Source organism: Plecotus auritus (genome assembly GCF_963455305.1).
Source record: "Plecotus auritus genome assembly, chromosome: 4".
Classification (NCBI taxonomy): domain Eukaryota; kingdom Metazoa; phylum Chordata; class Mammalia; order Chiroptera; family Vespertilionidae; genus Plecotus; species Plecotus auritus.
The window spans coordinates 1,368,667-1,386,349 of NC_137775.1; the positions used below are offsets into that span (position 1 = coordinate 1,368,667).

Below are 17,683 nucleotides of genomic sequence, written 5' to 3' on the forward strand. Positions count from 1 at the left end.
AGTTCCCACGAGGAGGATCACGTCCAAGGCCTCCTCTCTTCCCACTTCCGTCCCCGCCCAGAGCTCGCGGCTCTGTTGCCATCCATGTCCTCAGCACATGTCACCACTGGTGCTTACAGATGGACACACGCGGTTCCCTGCACCCCGGCCCTCCCACCAGCCCCGAGGCCACGCCGCTTGTCCCGGCCCGTATGCCAGTGGGTCCTGCACTGCGCCTGGCACAGCACGATGCCCAGCCCGCCCGTCTCCACGGCTAACCGTGAAAGGCAGGGCCCTCGCCACCAGGCGGAACCGGAGCACAGATCCTGGGGGAGCGCCGTCGGCAGGGCTGATGTTGGGGTGCGCGCTCCTCGAACCGGCGGTGGTGCTAGCGGACCCCAGGAAGGGCTGGTCCTCTGCCCCGTCCCTCGGGGGTGACCTCAGCCAAACCCCGTGTTCCTTCCGCTTCCTCACCTTCCTGCCACAGGACCGTTCCCGTTTCCTGTCCTGGGGAACTCGCTGGCCGCACCGTTTCCTTCCCAGCCCGCAGGCGGAGGTGCGGGCTGTTGTGTTTACCATGAAGGTGCTCAGGTGTCAAAGGCAGAGCAAGCCGCAGGTCTGCGGGCGCGGGGGGGGGGGGTGGGGGGGGGTGCGGCCAGGCGAGTCCTGGCTCAGAAGCCGCTGCGGCCTTCAAACCAGAGCTTCAGTCTCTGTGGAAGGTGCTGTTCCAGGCGCGGGGAGCCTTACCGCTGCGCCCCCTTCTCTCCTCCCCGCTCCGGCCAGGCAGGCTTCGGGGGCGTCTGGGTCACCTGCGTTGAGCCCGAGTGCCAGGGAGCCGTGTGAGAATGATCCCCCCCCTTTTGCTTTGTGACGCCTCTGTGAGCCGACTGCGCTCAGGATAATGACCTAGGATCCATGGGAGCTTGGGACCCCCCCCCCCCAACCCCGGACTTGGCACCGGATCAAGGGGGCGGGCGCTGCGCCTCCGGGTGGGACAGTGGTCTGAGACATGGGCACGGTAGTGGCTCTTTGTTCAAAGTCCCCCGTCAAACCATTTATTTCCTAGCGAAGATCCACCTTCAAAGCGCAGGGCGTCCCCCCGCCTGGCGGATGGCGGCTCCTTGAAGAGTCAGAGCGATTCGGAGGAGAAAGTCCCACCGGGGAAGAGCTCAAGCCGCTCATTTGATGAAGACGAGGGTCAGACGAGGGAGGAGGAAGCGGGGCTGGAGGGACACCGCTCACCAGCGGCGCGTGGAAGCAGCTTCCCGAGGCTCAGGGCCGTGTCTCCGCCCTCACTGTCCGGAAGAGGGGGGTTCAAGCTGGACATACAGAGACAATGGGTGTGTAGGGGATAGACGGTAGGCAGATAGATGGTGCTTAGATTCCAGGTGGATAACTGACAGATAGATAGATGAGGGATGGAGGGATGGTAGCGAGATGATAGATAATTGGTAGATGATAGATTGTATGTAGGTAATTAATAGATAGACGGCAGGTAGGTTATAGACCAGGCGTCCTCAAACTACAGCCCGCGGGCCACATGCGGCCCGCCGAGGACATGGATCCGGCCCGCCGGGTGCCGCTGCCTGTCCTGCTTAGCAGCCGACGCATCCCGGGCCCGCAGTGCGCATAGGAATTTGTTCATAGTTTTTTTTTAAACTATAGTCCGGCCCTCCAACGGTCTGAGGGACAGTGAACTGGCCCCCTGTTTAAAAAGTTTGAGGACCCCAGTATAGACAGATAATTGATAGATGATAATAGATAATAGGTGGTAGATAGATTATAGACAGATAATTGATAGATGATAATAGATAATAGGTGGTAGATAGATTATAGACAGATAATTGATAGATGATAATAGATAATAGGTGGTAGATAGATTATAGACAGATAATTGATAGATGATGATAGATAATAGGTGGTAGATAGATTATAGACAGATAATTGATAGATGATGATAGATAATAGGTGGTAGGTAGGTTATAGACAGATAATTGATAGATGATGATCGGGAGCACTTGGTCATCATGTCTATAAACGGCACACACATTTGATCCTTAAACCAAACCACGAGGTAGTCCGGGCAAATACTATTTCAATCCCGTTTGGCAGATGAGGAAGCCGTCTTAGGAACAGGTGGCTTTCCTCGGCTCCCAGGGCAAGAACCTGACAGGGCTGGGGACGGAGACGGTGCCCGATTTCCACGGGGTCCCAGTGCACTGGTTGCACACCACAGAGGAATAGATCGCGTTCAGGACGCGTCAGCTCCGTCTGGGCGGCCGGAGCTCAGAAGCACACGTGTGCACATCCCGCTAAATTCACCCCACCCCACGAGGCCCGGGCACGGGCAGCCCCGGCCCCCGCCGGCCCAGCGCGGGAACCAGGTCACTCCTCAGGCACAGGAAACAGCGTCTTGCTCAGCGGGTCTGCTCACTCGTGGGCATTGCTTATTTTCTCTGAGAAAGAGAAGATTGGTGACTTGTAAACGGGCACAAACCCTTGGCAGGAGCGTTTGACAAAAACCTGACACAACTGTGTTTATATTCCCCTGTGGCTCAGCAATGAGACATATAGGGCTCCTGACTTCTAGACATGTGACGTTATGCATATGTGCACATGCATGTGCATACGTGTTTGTGTATCTGTGTGTATGTGCATCTGTGTGTGTGCATGTGTGTGTGTGCTCACTTATTGCCTAGAACTGTCTGCTGTGAGGTCCAAGGAGAAAAGACAGCCCAGTAGCAGCAAGCACCCTGCTACGCACATCGTGGTCTCTACCACCCCCAGGACAGCCTTCTCAGCAATGGCTGACCTCAGCATGGGGTCACGCTGGGGTCACGCTGGGGTCAGGCAGGTGCAAGGTGCTCCAGAAACACCTGGAACAGCTCAGAGGACGCTGGACGCGCCGTGTGGACACAGGAGCCGGCCTCAAGGGGCTCTCACTGGCTCTTTCTCGCGGACCAACGAGGAGCAAAATGATCGCGTAAGGAATGTATGAGTTGAAAGTGCTTTGGATTTGTCTCGTGGACCAGACATTTGATTTCAGGAGCTGGAATCCTGACCCGCTGGCCGAGAAGGGATGTGAACACAGAGCAGGGCTGGCGGTAAGGACCGTGGCGCTCGGAGGACACGAGTCCTCGCTGGCTGCTGCTTTTCCTGGGCCGCCAGAGGAGCGGCACGTCCCGCATTTTCACCGGACCACCTGGCTGCGTGCGGGGCACGGGGTGGGCAGAGCAACTGCCCAGGGGGAGGCAGAGGGACAGGAGCGTGTCAGTGGGGTTGAGGCAGGGACGTGGGGCCTGGACATGTTTGAAGGTCGAGGGGACCGCGTGCTGGCTGATGGGATGTGGAGATGAAGAAAAGGGCCGTCCACCGAGGCTCTGGCCCGAGGGCAGCAGAGCGGAGACCTGCTCATTTCCTGGGGTTGGGACGACGGAGACCGGACCTGGCAGGTGTGGGGGAGGGCAATCAAAAGGCCAGCTGACCGCTGGTTTTTCTTGTTTGTGACACAGACACCGGTATGGGGGTTCCCGGAGGGAAGGGGTGGGAGGATAGTAGAGGGGGTCGAATACATGCTGAGGGCAGGGGACCTGACTTCGGGTGGTGGGCACCCAGTGCACTGTACAGGCGATGTAGCGCAGAATCGCACACCGGAAGCCTGGACCATCTTATTCATCACCGTCACCCCAGCACATTTAACTAACAACAAAGCCAGGGAGTTCCGAGGCCTCCAGATACCAGGCAGGGTGCTGGCTGGGTGAGCGAGTCAGCGCGAGGGGACAGGGCTGGGCTGAACACGCCCAGTCTCCCATGGGGGGGGGGGGGACCCTCCAGGAGGAGGGGACCTTGACCTCTGCCCCGGCTGTTGGCAAGTCAGGCCAGGCGAGGACTGGCTGTGCCAGTGGGCTGAGCAGCACGGGGTTCGGGCACGGGGTGGCCGTGGGTGTTGCTGGGCCGCTGGCATGGAGTCCAGGGCCTCTCCCTGGCTCTTCCCATGGACCGGCGCTGGGTAAGACCGTTCCGGAGCGGGTGCCAGGCCCGCGAGAGCAGGAGCCGGAGCCGGAGTCTAGGGGGCTGCACGTTGTCAGGGAGCGCGGGGCCGGGCTGGCGAGCAGGGGGCAGATGGCATCAGGAATGTTTTTTAAAAATATATTTTTATTGATTTCAGAGAGGAAGGGAGAGGGGGAGAGAGAGAGAGAGAGAGAGAGAGAGAGAGAAACATCAAGGATGAGAGAGAATCACTGATCGGCTGCCTACAGCACGCCCCCCACTGGGGATGGAGCCCGCAACCCAGGCATGTGCCCTGACCGGGGATGGAACCCTGACCTCCTGGCTCATAGGTCGACGCACAACAACTGAGCCACACTGGTCGGGCAGGAGTGTGTGTGTGTGTGTGTGTGTGTGTGTGTGTGTGTGTTTTCTTTCTCTTTTTTCACAGCAGAAGTGACAGCGTGTGTGTGATGGGAAGGACCCAGGAGATGTGTTGGGAGGAACAGGAGGGAGAGTAGCGGAGGAGGGGGCCGGGTGCCCAAGTGACAGGGAGGCCTTTTATGGGGCAGGGGCCCAGGGCCAGGGCCAGGCTGGCCGCAGGCTCTGGAGGGCTCAGGGCAGGCTGTCACCACACTCCCCGCACTGCTGTCACCCTGACCCAGTGGAGGCGCTGGCTCCCCTCAGCCACTGTGTCTGCGCCCCAGGGAAGTCTGGGTGTTTGTTGGGAGCGCCTGCGGTGTGTGGGTGTCTCAGAGTTGCAGACCTCCACCCTCTGGGCCCTGGGCCAGCAGAGGGGCAGCGCCCAGGGGGGCGCCTGGTCCTACCCAGGGTCCGGCCATGGCCCCTACTAGTAGCAGCGCCCGGGATCCAGCGCCCAGGATTCTGGCCACTGAACTAAGGCCCCCGCGCTGCGGTCCTCAACCCCGCACAGCGCCCCCTCCCGGGCGCCGCACACCCTGGGGGTTTGCGAGGGGAGGGCGCGGGCTTGCGCCGCCAGCAGAGTGCACGGCGAGGGGGGGGGGGCCGAGGGGGGGAGCCGACACCCCGGGCCCCAGCCGCTGCCCCGCTCCACGTGGCTGCTCCCCAAGCTGTGGCTACCATCCCGGGGCAGAGGTCCCCGGTGCAGCCCGCGCCTGGCTGGCTCTCCGCGCCGCGATGCGGGGCTGCGCGCAGCTCCAGGCCCGGTGGGCGTCCCCGCGTGGTGGGAGCAGAAAGCCGGGGCTGGAGGGGCCGGCGGGCTTCCCTAAGGGTGTTCCTGTGGGGTCTGCCACCTCCAGGGGGCGAGGGCCAGTGTCTCCGCGCGGGAGGAGCGCCCCCCTGCGCGGGCGACGTCCGCGGACCCGGTGGTCCCTGCGCGCGCGGGCTGCATCCATTCACAGACACCGGCGCCGGGCGGAGGCCCCGAGACTCCAGCCGAATCTATGAATGGGAAGAGGGCTCGCAGTCTGTCCAATCCCCTTCCCCTTCCCCGCCTCCTCCCTGCCCCCTCCCCCCCGCGAGGCGACACCAAGTGACAAGTGACGGGGGCGGGGGGCGGCGTGAGTCTGGCTGGAGACAGCACTATTTATACTCTCCAGGCTGCAGGACAAAGCGCCAGGTCGACCCCACCCCACCCCCACCCCCTCCCCCTCCTCAGCGCCTCTCCCCGCCCCGCGCCTTGGATTTCATTCACCCCCACCCGGGGGCGGCGGGCGGCAGGTGCGGGGGCGGCCGCGTCTCCCGGGAGCAGCCGCGCCAAAGGTCCGCTGCTGACGTCGGAGCGCCCCCCCTGCCGGCAGCGAGCGCAGCCCGGGGCCGGTTGGCAACGAGGCTACGGACGTCATCGCCTCCTGTTGGACGCGGGGGTGTCCGGGCAGCGGCTCGGCTTAAAGGAAAACTCTCCAAGTTCCAGGCAGCAGGGAGAGTGGGGCCTGAGAGCACCCGCACCCGCACCCGCACCCGCGGCCCAGGGCGCGGGCACCCCGCCTGGCACACGCGCGCGCACACGCACCCACGCGCACCCACACTCTCCTGGGCTGCCGGTGCGCGAGTCCAAAGTTGCGGCCGCAGGGAGGACCGGCCAGATGCACCCGTCTCCACGAGAGCTCTCCGCGCGCCCGTCCCGGGGACCCCCGGAGGGAAAGGAGGGTTCGAGGGAGGCCGCCCGCCGCCCGGAGGGGTCTCCCCCTTTTCGGAGAGCATCAGCGCGAAATGCAGGGCATGGGGAGCCCGCCGCCTTGGGACCGAGCCTGCTGGGCGAGCGGGGGGGAGCTCTGGGGAGAGCCCGGACCCGCGGCCTCGCTGGCAACTTGGTTGGCGCAGTTCTCCGCGGAGCCGGACCCCTCGCCGTTCTCGCCCTTTTAAGCGTCTCAACTTGAATGGAGCGGAGGCAGGCGCGCGCCCGCAGCGGACTTTGGCGGTAAGTTGAGAGTTACCTGTTGTTTAACCCCTGAGAGCCCAGGAAAACTTAGGGCCGACCTTTATGCGACTTTTCCAGAAATTGGCCACCGTTTCCCCTCGTCCCTTTCGGCCGTGAGAAGGGGTGCGTGTGTGTGTGTGTGTGTGTGTGTGTGTGCGCGCGGTTTGGGGAGTGACTGCCCTGGAGCCGGGTGCTGAGCGCAGCGAGGAAGAGGGAACCCGCGTTTCTAAGCAGGGAAGCTGCAGGGTTGCAGAGGGGAGCGCCTGCAGCCCCCCGCTCCCGGGCTGGAGAGGTCGCCTCGGCAGGGTTTCTCCAGCTCCGGGTCCCAGCAGGGTCCTGGGTCCTCCGGCTGCAAACCACAGCCTCGGTGCCAAGCCGGTGTGCCAGTGACGCCAGAGCGGCAGGTGCCCCCTGAGGCTGCGGGAGAAGCTGGCTGCCCTGCTCCTTCCTCCTCCCAGCCCAGCTTCCCTCTGGTTCTGAATGGGGACAAGATCCTCCCCCACCCCGCACCTCTGCTCTCCTCCGTCCCCCCACCTCCCTCTCCCCAGCCCCCTTGCCAAAGCTCCGGTGATGTCACTGGGGAGGGGGTCCTGTCCCCAGCACCCGAAGGCATCGCTAGATTGCATTCTTCAGCATTTTATTTCCTCCCTCTCACCCCGTTTCCATTGCAAGTCACTGAACACCACAAATACTGCCCCCCCTCCTTCACAACAGTCAGGGCCGCGAGTTCTAATGTATATCGTCCCCCCCCCCCGCCCCCCAGATTAGAAAGCCATCCGCGGAGTGGCCCAGGAAGCCTCTGGGCGCTGGGTTTTGATTTCTCTTCTCCTCTCAGCTCACCCTTCTAGTGGAAGGAAAAAGGGGAAGGAGGACGGGGAGAGAGAGGGAGAGAGGGAGGGAGAGCGCGAGCGAGCGGCCCCTAGACGGAGGCGCGGGCACTGAGCAGGCTGCACGCCCGTCCCTGCCTCCTCCTGCCTCCTGCCTCCTGCCTCTCCCTCTCCGAAGTGCCTGCCCCTCCGAAAGCAGAAGTCCCTTCCCAGTCGCCACCCTCCAGCCTCTCCTCCCCACCCCTCTCCTGGCCTCTCCTCCTCCCCTAACCCCACCTTCACGCTCCCCTCCACGGGGGAGGGCTGGGGGTGGGGAAGGACCCCCCAGGCCCAGCCCTGGGCAGAGATGTCGAAGAAGCGCAAAGCCCTGGAGGGTGGAGGCGGTGCGGAGTCCCCGCGCCCAGAGGAGGAGCCGGCCGCCTGGTCGGGGGGAAGCGGCGGCGGCCAGGACCCAGGTAGGGGGAGGGGGCGCAGAGGAGGGCAGGGAGCTGGGGAGTCAGGGCCTCTGCAGGAATGCTCCCGTCCCCTCCGTCACAGCGCCCCACGGGCAGGCAACTTGGGTGGACTTTCTTCGCCCGCAAATAGGATTTTACATGTGTCTTCCGGAAACTGGGGGTGGGGGGGTGGGGGCGAGCCGATGAGGCTGGGGCCGGGAGACCGAGACCCACATTTGGGTGCACTTGAAGCACCGTGGGGAGGAAGCGAGGGTGGGGTGGGGCGGACAGGAGGCAGGAGGTGGGCATGGGGTCTGACAGCTGGGCGTCATGGGCAGGGCACCCGTGTCCGGAGGGTGGGGTGGCGGAGCTGTCCCCCCCCCCCCCGCCGGTGTGTGTGGCCCGTGAGGGGCAGGAGGGAGGGCGGCTGTCTGCCCCCAGGCTCCTCCGGCCCCAGGCTGCTCGGCTGCATCATGGAGAAGCTTGCCTGTGCGTGGCCCTGACGTTGGAGGTGAGGCTGGGCTGCAGGGAGGGATGGGGGAGCCGTGGGCACTCCTCGGCACCCAGTGATGCCAGGGACGAAGTGAAGATGGGGGATTTCCTGCGGAAACCAGAGTCGTGCCTGCTGTCTGATTGCTCAGGAAGGAAGCCCGAGCAGACACCTTTGATTCTGCCGGGAGCCTTCTGGATTTGGGGAGCCGTAGGCCCGGGGGAGCAGGCAAGCTTTTCCTGGGCTGTGGTGGTGCAGATGCAAAGGAGAAGGGACCAGAGGCGAAGGTTTGGTGCTGGTGCTCGGGGGGCCAGGAGAGGAGGTGCGGGCCTGCCCTGGCGCCAGGCTGGGGGAGACCTCCCCGCAGATGGAGTCTGTGGGCTCTGCAGGCTGTGGTCCGAGCAGGGCACCCGGAGACATGGGCGTGTGTCTCCAAAATGGAGTCCATGCCTGCTCCTGTGACGTCATAAGAAACAGAGTGAGTCCTGGGAGTCTGCGTGCCCGCGCGGACCCCTGGCCCGGCCGGCCGTGTGCACCTCGGGGCCTGAAGGAGGGCGAGCCGGCTGCCGCTGGCTCCTCTCAGCCGCTGCCCAGGGCTTGGCGTGGCTCAGCTGTGATCTCAGAGCCAAAGTCAGTGCATTGCTCACAAGCATTTTCCTGGGAGGTTGGCATTGGGTAAGAAATCCAAATGCTGCGAATGACTTGATCCGAATGGTTGGTGTTTTTCCTTCGTGGGGAGAATGGTTCGGCCTCACCAGGAGCGTCTGACGATCCGTCAGCTCCGTGCCCAGCTCTTGGCTGGGACCCGAGGTTCCTCTCGAGGCACATACCACGTTCTCGGGGTGAAGCAACCAGCGACGTCCGTGGGAAGTGACGTCATCGTCACCGTGAACAGAAACCCGGGTGCGCTCGATGCCGTTTTAATCATAACGGATCCGTGGCTGCCGGCTATGAACATGGCATCTTAACAAACATTTCTCGTCCTTTTTCGCGGGAATGTGGGGCGTTTGAAATGGACAAGCCGCGCTCAGGGGTCCTGCCCTGACAGCAGCTAACCATCCCCACGCCCCGGTGAGCCAGGCCCCCGGCCAGGACGTTCTGCAGGTCCGAGTCGGCGCCCTGGCGCCACGTTCTTCAGAGACGGTCACAGTTTAGAAATGACCTTGTACGAACTGGTCTTGTTTCGGAGCAGAGACACCCAGGGACTTGCCGGCAGCCTCCGCATTTGGCCGATAAGCCCAGTAATCGCTGTGAATGGGTAACTGGGACCACTAAGTGTGGGCACTCAGCGACCACGTTATGTGGCCGTGTCTCTGTGGGGGGGTGGCGTGGCGCACGCCTGAGGCGGTGCAGACCTGTCTGTGTGGGGTGGGGCGCCTGGCTGTGGGCTCGCTGATGCTGGGAGAGGCGGAGTTCAGGTGGGAACCTGCACGTGCGTGACAGGTGGCTGGGCACGTGCCCAGAAATGTAGAAGGAGCCTCCCACACCTTGGAGCAGGGTCCCCCCCCCCGCCACCGTGCTCTCCTCAGGGCCCCTCAACCCACCTTGACCGCACGCACCTGGGGAGCAGAGAGAGGCGTGGCGTCCGTCTGCTGCCGACCTGGGAAGACCCGTGCATTGGTTCACGTCAACCGTTGCACCGTGGTCGGCAAACGGCGGCTCGCGAGCCACATGCGGCTCTTTGGCTCCTGGAGGGTGGCTCTTCCACAAAAGACCACGGCCTGGGCGAGTCTATTTGGAAGCAGTGGCGTGAGAAGAAGTTTAAGTGTAAAAAATGTGGCTCTCCAAAGGAATGTCCATCGTTGTGCTGTTGACATTTGGCTCTGTGGACCGATGAGTTTGCCGACCCCTGGTCCTCGCGTATGTTCCATTAAGGCAACTGGAGAGTGTGTTTTCCTGGCGGTCATCGATGTGAAGACTGTCCGCCGGCAGGTCGGCCTGGCCTGGCGTCCTCACAGCTGGGAAGCGTTTAACCCAAGAACAGAGACGTGAGGTGAAGGCTTCTCTGCCCTCGCCTCCAGCCAGTCCCCCGGTGGGCGTTCACTCTGGCCCGCTGTGGGCGTTTCCTGGTCCTGGTGTGATGGCTCCCGTTTTGTTCATCGTTTCTCTTGCGGCTCCTCCTGGGGGTGAGGTGGGCTCCCAAAGGGCCATGTAAACATTCAAGGTGGTTCTGGGTTCTCCCTGACCGTGTGACTCCACCCAGTTTCGTGTCGCTGGGCGAGAGGAAAGTGAGGCGGCTGTCCCAGTTGTGGCTGAACATTTCTTTGGCTATCCTTGGAAGTCACTGGACGTGTGTGTGTGTGTGTGCGCGCACATGCGTGTAAAATCATGGTCTGAGTGTGGTCCTCTTGCGGGCTCCCGCTGGCTCCGTGTCCTGTGTGTGTCCAGAACTGCAATGATGGAAGGTATTTGCCTAAAATGTTAAACGTATAAGGTTTTGTCCTTACAACGTAGGGACGTTTGGTGTGGAGATATGGGCAATGCCAGACAATTTCTGTTTTGCGTCTTCTCTTCTTCATTGCTTTGAACATAGATGTGACTGTGTCACAATGCCGAGTCAGCTGTGAAGGTGATGGGTGTGTGTGGACGACAATATGGGAAGCGTCTCTGACGAAAACAGTGAGGAATTATGGTTATTGATGTTAAACCAGATCAAGAGAATCCTCCTCTACTTAGAAACTTTGGCTTAGTCACAATATATTTCATTCGATACTCGACACCGAAGCTTAACATCACACCTTGTTTCCCCACAGTTAGAAACCCAGCCGCTCAGCCCCATAGGTTCCTCTGGGGTGGTGGCGTGGCACACGTCAATCCATCTCCACCCTCCCTTTCCCCCACTCCTCATTGTTCTATATTGTTTTGTCTTCTAGTTGTTTTTTTTTTAAAAAATCTTTATTGATTTCAGAGAGGAAGCAAGAAGGACTTAGAAACATCAATGATGATAGAGAATCATCGATTGGCTGCTTCCTGCACACCCCCTACTGGGGATTGAGCCTGCAACCCGGGTATATGCCCCGACCAGGAATTGAACGGGTGACCTCTTGCTTCATAGGTTGACGCTCAACTGCTGAGCCACACCTGGCTGGGCGTATTCTAATTTTAACTCTCATTTCTTTTAAGATGGTTCTTTTAGATGTAGAATGATACCGATTGCTTATTGTTACATTAGGAAATTCCCAATTTGGATTCATCGGGTACTCCTTAGAGATGAGGTTGAGGTGAAGCAGTTTGGACCCGGACACTACCGAGGTGACACTGTGTCCTCTCAGCACGCCCCACGAGAAGGCACAGGATGCCGGCGGTCCCCTCCTGAGTGAGGAGGAGCTTGATCAGCTGGTTACAGGCGCAGCTGCCAGGCGTCTCCGTCGGAAAGAGCCGTCGACAGGTACCCTGAGGACACACTGCTGCGCCAGGGCGAGATCTCTGACTGAAAACCTCAGAGGCTGAACACGAAAACCCAGAATGGAAGCCAGCTCATAACTGTGCACATTTCCATCTTGCTTGCACGCCAACATCTTTCTTTTTAATTGAGCTGTAACATTTCCAGAAAGTTCACCCTCTGAGGTGAACGCTGTCGGTAAATCGTAGGTGGACGGTGTAGTTAACGTTAACACGTGTGCACACCCAGGTGGAAGTATATGGTGTTTCCAGGCTCTACAGGCTTCCTGTGCTCTGCCCAATCAGATCCCTGCTCAGCAGTCCCTGGTTCAATTCTGCCCAATCGGATCCCTGCTCAGCAGTCACTGATTCAATTCTGCCCAATCAGATCCCTGCTCAGCAGTCCCTGGTTCAATTCTGCCCAATCAGATCCCTGCTCAGCAGTCCCTGGTTCAATTCCGCCCAATCAGATCCCTGCTCAGCAGTCCCTGCTTCAATTCTGCCCAATCAGATCCCTGCTCAGCAGTACCTGGTTCAATTCTGCCCAATCAGATCCCTGCTCAGCAGTCCCTGGTTCAATGCTGCCCAATCAGATCCCTGCTCAGCAGTCCCTGCTTCAATTCTGCCCAATCAGAACCCTGCTCAGCGGCCACGGCTACTCACAGCAGCTCCAGGTCAGACCTTTCCCAGCTGAGAGCAGAGAGGGGGAAAAAAACAACATATTTGCCTGCTATGGCCCCAAACACCCCGAGACAGAATTTCTCCTCCTTGCAGATGAGGGAGGGGGTATCGCTGGAAGGAAGCAGGAGGGCAGACTGGGCCCCAAGCACAGCGGCCAACCCTGCTCCGTCCTGTCCCCGTGGGCCTCACGGAGCCAGGAGGCCCTTCCCACTCCTTCTCTGATAAGGAAACCGCCTGCTTCCTTCACTCTCTGGTAACACTCAGCACAACCCCCGCTTTCGGCATTAAGGTCCCAAAGGAGATGCACATGAGGCCGTGGATGTGCCAGTGCTCCGTCCACGGTAAACAGCGACATAAAGTCAGACCTTACTGTCTTCCCGCTTCCTCCCCACGGGGGCCCGGCACCCAGATCAACTGAGGCTTGCTGTTTTATTTTCCTTTTAAATAGTGTTTTTATTGTTAATATTTTTATTTTGATTTCAGAGAGGAAGGGAGAGGGAGAGAGAGACAGAAACATCAATGGCGAGAATCATTGATTTGCTGCCTCCTGTGCACCGCCTACCAGGTCCAAGCCCGCCAACCAGGCATGTGCCCCGGCTGGAAATGGAACCAGGGTCCAGAGGTCGGCCCTCAGCACCGAGTCACACCCACTGGGAGGCTGAGTTCGCTTTTGGTGAGAGCTTAGAAAGACCCCTCTCCCAGAACTCCGGGGCTCCCCTCGGCCGGCCTCTCCCTGTGAGGTTCCTCCTCCCGCACCCTCGGGAATTCCCGCCTCTCCTTCTCCCTGAAGCCACGGCGCCTCCTCGGGCAGGTCAGGACCTTCCCCCTGAGTCCTGACCCCTGGCTGGTGGCTCACACGTTCTCTGGCGTGAGGACCATTCCAATACCATTTGGGTCCCTCTTCCTCCCGCTGACCCGGAAGATTCTAGAAGGGCTGGTTTCTGACACATTCTTGCAGCCCGCAGAGTAGCGAGTTGTCACTTGTCAAACATGTATGTGTGATCATCTCTGTACTAATTACTACCGATAGTCTCTATAGGCGTGGGGAAGTCATGACACCGTCACTGTAGACATTTGCCGTGTTCTTTAAGAGTTGCTTAATAATTTAGTAGACCGATTCAAGTGGTGTTTTGTTGATGATGGAAAGAATAAGGGTAAACGTTTTTCACGTCAATGGCGGGTTTACAGGGCGGGTAGTTCGTGAGCAAGAATGCTTACGTTCTGCCTAGCTGGTGTTGCTCGGGGGTTGAGCATCCACCCATGAATCCAGAGGTCGCTGGTTCAATTCTGGGTCAGGGCACACGCCCGGGTTGTGGGCTCCATCCCCAGTAGGGCGTGTGCAGGAGGCAGCCGATCAATGATGTTTCCATCTCTCTATCCTCCCTTCTCTCTCTCTAAGATCAATAAACACACACACATTTTTAAAAAAGAATGCTTACGTTCTGGTAAGGAATTCGGTCAGGTGGTTGAAGGGAGTGTCCAGATGTCCGAGAAGTTACACTGTGACCGTATCGCCACGTTTATAAGCGGCACCAGCGTGCCCGGCCAGTTCACGTACCTGGCTGGTCCCCGGAAAGCCCCTTCCTCACCAGCCTTGGAGGGGTCTCAGCTCTGATGCTGCCACCTGTCTGCCTGCCAGGGCCACCTGTCGCCACACGCGGCCTCACGCGGCCTGCCAAGGACTAAGTGTTGGCTGTGCACCCTCACCTGTGCGCCCTCACCTGTACGCCCTCACCTGTGCGCCCTCCCCTCTGCGACCTCACCTGTGCGCCCTCACCTGTGCGCCCTCACCTGTGCGCCCTCCCCTCTGCACATGGCCCTCCGGCTGCTGCTTCTGTGGCCCAGGCCTGGCCCGAGGCCCCGCTGCTGGGACCCGAGAGTCCGGCTCCCCCTTTGCTGGCCCCTGAAGCCGAGCCCCTGGCTCCCAGTGCAGCTTGGACTCTGAAGGCGGCGAGAGAAGCATCAGAAATGACACCCCCCGGGTGCGTGCAGGGCGGCGAGACGCTTCCCTCTAAAACCACAGGCCAGAGGGCTCGCTGCACTTCCCGCCTCACTAGACGGGGTTTTCCTTGCCTTCCTCGTTCCCGCTGGGCCTTGCCCTTTGCGGTGTGACAGGAACGCAGCCCTCCTGCTCGCTGCTCCCTGAAGTGGAGAGGCAGGTGCCCGGCGAGCGGGAGCTGAGAAGGGCCCTCTGTGCCAGGCCTGGAAGCCGCCTGCCCAGCTCGGTGCCACCGACCGCATGCCACCCTCTGTTCACCGCCCTCCAGCCCCAGCCCCCTGGAGATCAAGGCAAGAACCAGGCTCCCCCGGTGCCAGGGCCTGACGGGGCCCCCCACAGGCCACACATTTCACACTCAGAGAGAGGACATCGGCTCGTGTCCTCTTATTTGTCTGTGAGCGGCTTGCCCCCCGAAAAGATGCTGGGCCCCTGGAGGCTGGGGGGGACCTGGCGCAGGTCACTCCTGTCCCAGCGCAGCCTGGCCCCTGAGTCCTTTACGAACAGCGGGCGGGTGGTGAGCACTGGCCCCGGGGACTCCCGAGTCCGACTGCCTGAACCCCAGGCCCTCCTGTGAGGCGCCGAGGTGTCGGCTGTGGTGTCGGTCACCGCATCTGCTTCTTCAGCGAGTCCGGGGCGTCCCGTCCGTTCACAGCTGACCTCCCGCCCAGCACGCCTCGTCCTGTGAGCGCCTCACCTTCCCCGTGAGCCGAGGCCCTTGCTGTCCTGGTCAATGTCCCTGTCCTGGCAGGCGGCCCCGGGCAGCGGGCAGACACACTCCTGGCCCTAAAAACCAAAGTAGCCGGCGGCGTGGCTCAGCGGGTGTCCCCAGGGGGGCGGCGTGCAGGAGGCAGACGATCCCTGATTCTCTCTCGCCATGGACGTTTCTCTCTCTCCCTCCCTCTCCCTTCCTCTCTGACATCAATAAAAAATGTATTTTAAAAAGTAATGAACAGCTAACAAAGCAAACATTTCATTCTCTCCCCGCCTTGAAGCAGCGACGTGCAGACACTCACATGTGGTCACCGCGTGTTGTCGGGTGCGGGAGGGCCGTTGACGCCGCGGTTTCAAAGCACCTTCGTGAGGCCAGAGCGATGGAGGCCCGTCACGGAGGAAGCCCCGCGCACAGCTCATCTCGAACCTGTAATCTGTGCGTTTCAGTGACGCGGAGGGTGGTCCAGCGGCTCGGAGACCACGGACGTCTCGGCTGTCGAGCCTCCCTGGCCCGGCTCACAGCTCCCCCGGGGCCGGTTTGCAGCCCGAGCTGGGTGGACGGGAGGGGCTGCTGGCCCATCAGGAGCAGGAGCGGGTGGACCTCTGGTTGGGAGCGCTGGGGCCACGCTTCGCTGTAAGCGGGGGTGGGGGGGGTGGGGGGTGGGGAAACACCTAAAAGACACTCTGCAAAGGGGCCGCGGGCAGAGAACAGGCTGCTGAGCCGCCTGGCGGCGCCAGGCCCTGGGCGGGGGCGGGGGCTTGGGGCCGCTCCGAGCCCAGACAGGGTGGCTTCCTGCCTCTCGCCTCTTAGGCTCTGGTGAGCGCCCACATTTCTAAGAAGACAACCTCAAAACTGGGGGACGCGGGAAACGTTACGGCTGCAGCGATAGCGAGGAACAGCTGGACAGGGTCCCGCCGGACCTGACACCAAGGAGCTGGGTTCCCTCCCGGGGTGTCCCCCACACGCGGTAACCCGTAACAAGGTCACGTCCTCCACTCAGGACCGTGGCTCAGAGTGTGGGGGGGGGGTCTGGAGCCCTCTCGTGGGGGGGGGCTGGGGTGCCCTTGGGATGAGGATGGCGGCCCTTCCCAGGCGGGTCCGGTGGGCTCGGTGGAAGCAGACAGGCGAGTGCAGGGGAGCGGACAGGGACCCCACCGGAGAGGGAGAGGGGATGGTAACTTCTGGAACACACGGGCCGCTCCCGCCCCTGCAGGTGCAGAGACACGGAAGATAATGTGTCGCCGGTTCTTCGCATCTTTTGTAACCGTCGTCGGGTGCGAACAAAACAGAATGGCAATCAGCTGCGGGAGCCTGCATTTCGGGCAGGATTTTTAGGTCACAAATGAGCGTTTTTAGCCCCCAAGTCCCCGGTGGAGACGGGGCTCACACGGGCTTGTCTGCCAGCCTGAGTGGGACAGCCAGACGTCACAGCGGCGGGCACTCATCGAACACAGTTCACGAGGAAAGCCCAGAGGTGCCCGTCCTCAGGGTGCTTGCCGTGACACGTGGGGTGGACACTCTCATGCGGACATGGGCGCGCAGACAGCGGCTGGACGGGGAAGGAGGCAGGCCACCGAGAGGGAGACACCGCTGCCCTCGGCTCGGACACGCTGCAGCGAGGACGTGGGGTTTGAGTCTGGCCCAGCCTTGGGCAAACTACGGCCCGCGGGCCGGATCTGGCCCGTTCGGCTGTTCTATCCGGCCCGTGGAGCCGAAAGAGCGGAGGGTTCTCTTGCTCTCCCCTCCGCTCCTTTACTTTGAATTTATATTAGTTCACACAAACACTCCATCCATGCTTTTGTTCCGGCCCTCCGGTCCAGTTTAAGAACCCATTGTGGCTCTCGAGTCAAAAAGTTTGCCCATCCCTGGTCTGGCCTGAAAGAAGGGGGTGTTGCCCAGCTGGCGTGGCTCCGTGGTTGAGTGTCCACCCATAAACCAAGAGGTCCCCGGTTCGATTCCCGGTCAGGGCCATGCCCGGGTTGGGGGCTCGATCCCCAATAGAGGGCGTGCAGGAGGCAGCCGATCCAGCGTCTCTCTTCATCGATATTCTCTCTCTCTATCCCTCTCCCTTCCTCTCTCTCTAAAAACCAGTGGAAACGTATTTAAAAAAGAGGAAGAGGGGGTTGAGCCCAGCCAGGGGCCGCGTTCCGTCAGGGTTGGGAGGGCCTCCCCGCCCCCCTGCTGCGCCCCAGGGCTGCCAGGGTGGGGAGGCGTCTGCTGCTTCCACAGCTGTGTGTCCATTGGCCGCTCCAGGTGGCTAGTGGTGAGCTGTTAATGGCTCTGATTCTCAGGCCATCCTTCTAAGTGGCCACCGTCTCATTTCAGCCGACAGCAGCCCTACGAGGCAGGTTATATCGCAGCCCCCTCTTAGGCGAGGGGACCGAGGCGGGAACAGTTTCAGATTCAGGCGCAAAACCTCCGGCTGACCCCCAGCAGTCTGGGCTCCTGACGGTCTCACTCCACTGCCTCCCCTGCGGGGGTCGGCACGGGGGTGTGGGATGTGTCTGCAGACCCTCCGGAAGTTTCTGGTGGGCTGTGCGTTTGGAAAAGACGTAGCCATCAGCCCAGCCCGGTGCGGCTCAGTGGTTGAGTGTTGACCTAGGAACCAGGAGGTCCCGGTTCGGTTCCCGGTCAGGGCACACACCTGAGTTGCAGGCTTGATCCCCAGTGCGGGGGACTTGCAGGAGGCAGCTGATTCTGATGATCAATGTTTCTATCTCTCGATCCCTCTCCCTCTAAAAATCAATAAAGACATCTTTAAAAAAGAAAAGACATAAACATCAAACAATTTC

General features: G+C 61.0%; 1 protein-coding gene across 2 annotated transcripts in view; it reads left to right on the top strand.

Annotated features, from left to right (window-relative positions):
• Positions 1–5,865: 5,865 nt before the first annotated feature.
• Positions 5,866–17,683, top strand: part of PDE10A (phosphodiesterase 10A) — a gene marked incomplete at its 5' end in the record, with an annotated part of 246,935 nt that continues 235,117 nt past the window's right edge. Inside the window, one exon of one of the 2 annotated variants that reach the window (XM_080666608.1) lies at positions 5,866–6,367. Coding sequence is in view for 1 of the 2 variants with exons in the window: in XM_080666606.1 (XP_080522732.1) it covers positions 7,541–7,649 (109 nt within the window). Of the gene's footprint in view, positions 6,368–7,540; positions 7,650–17,683 lie in introns of those variants that run through there. The other variant, XM_080666606.1, reaches the window with a different exon arrangement.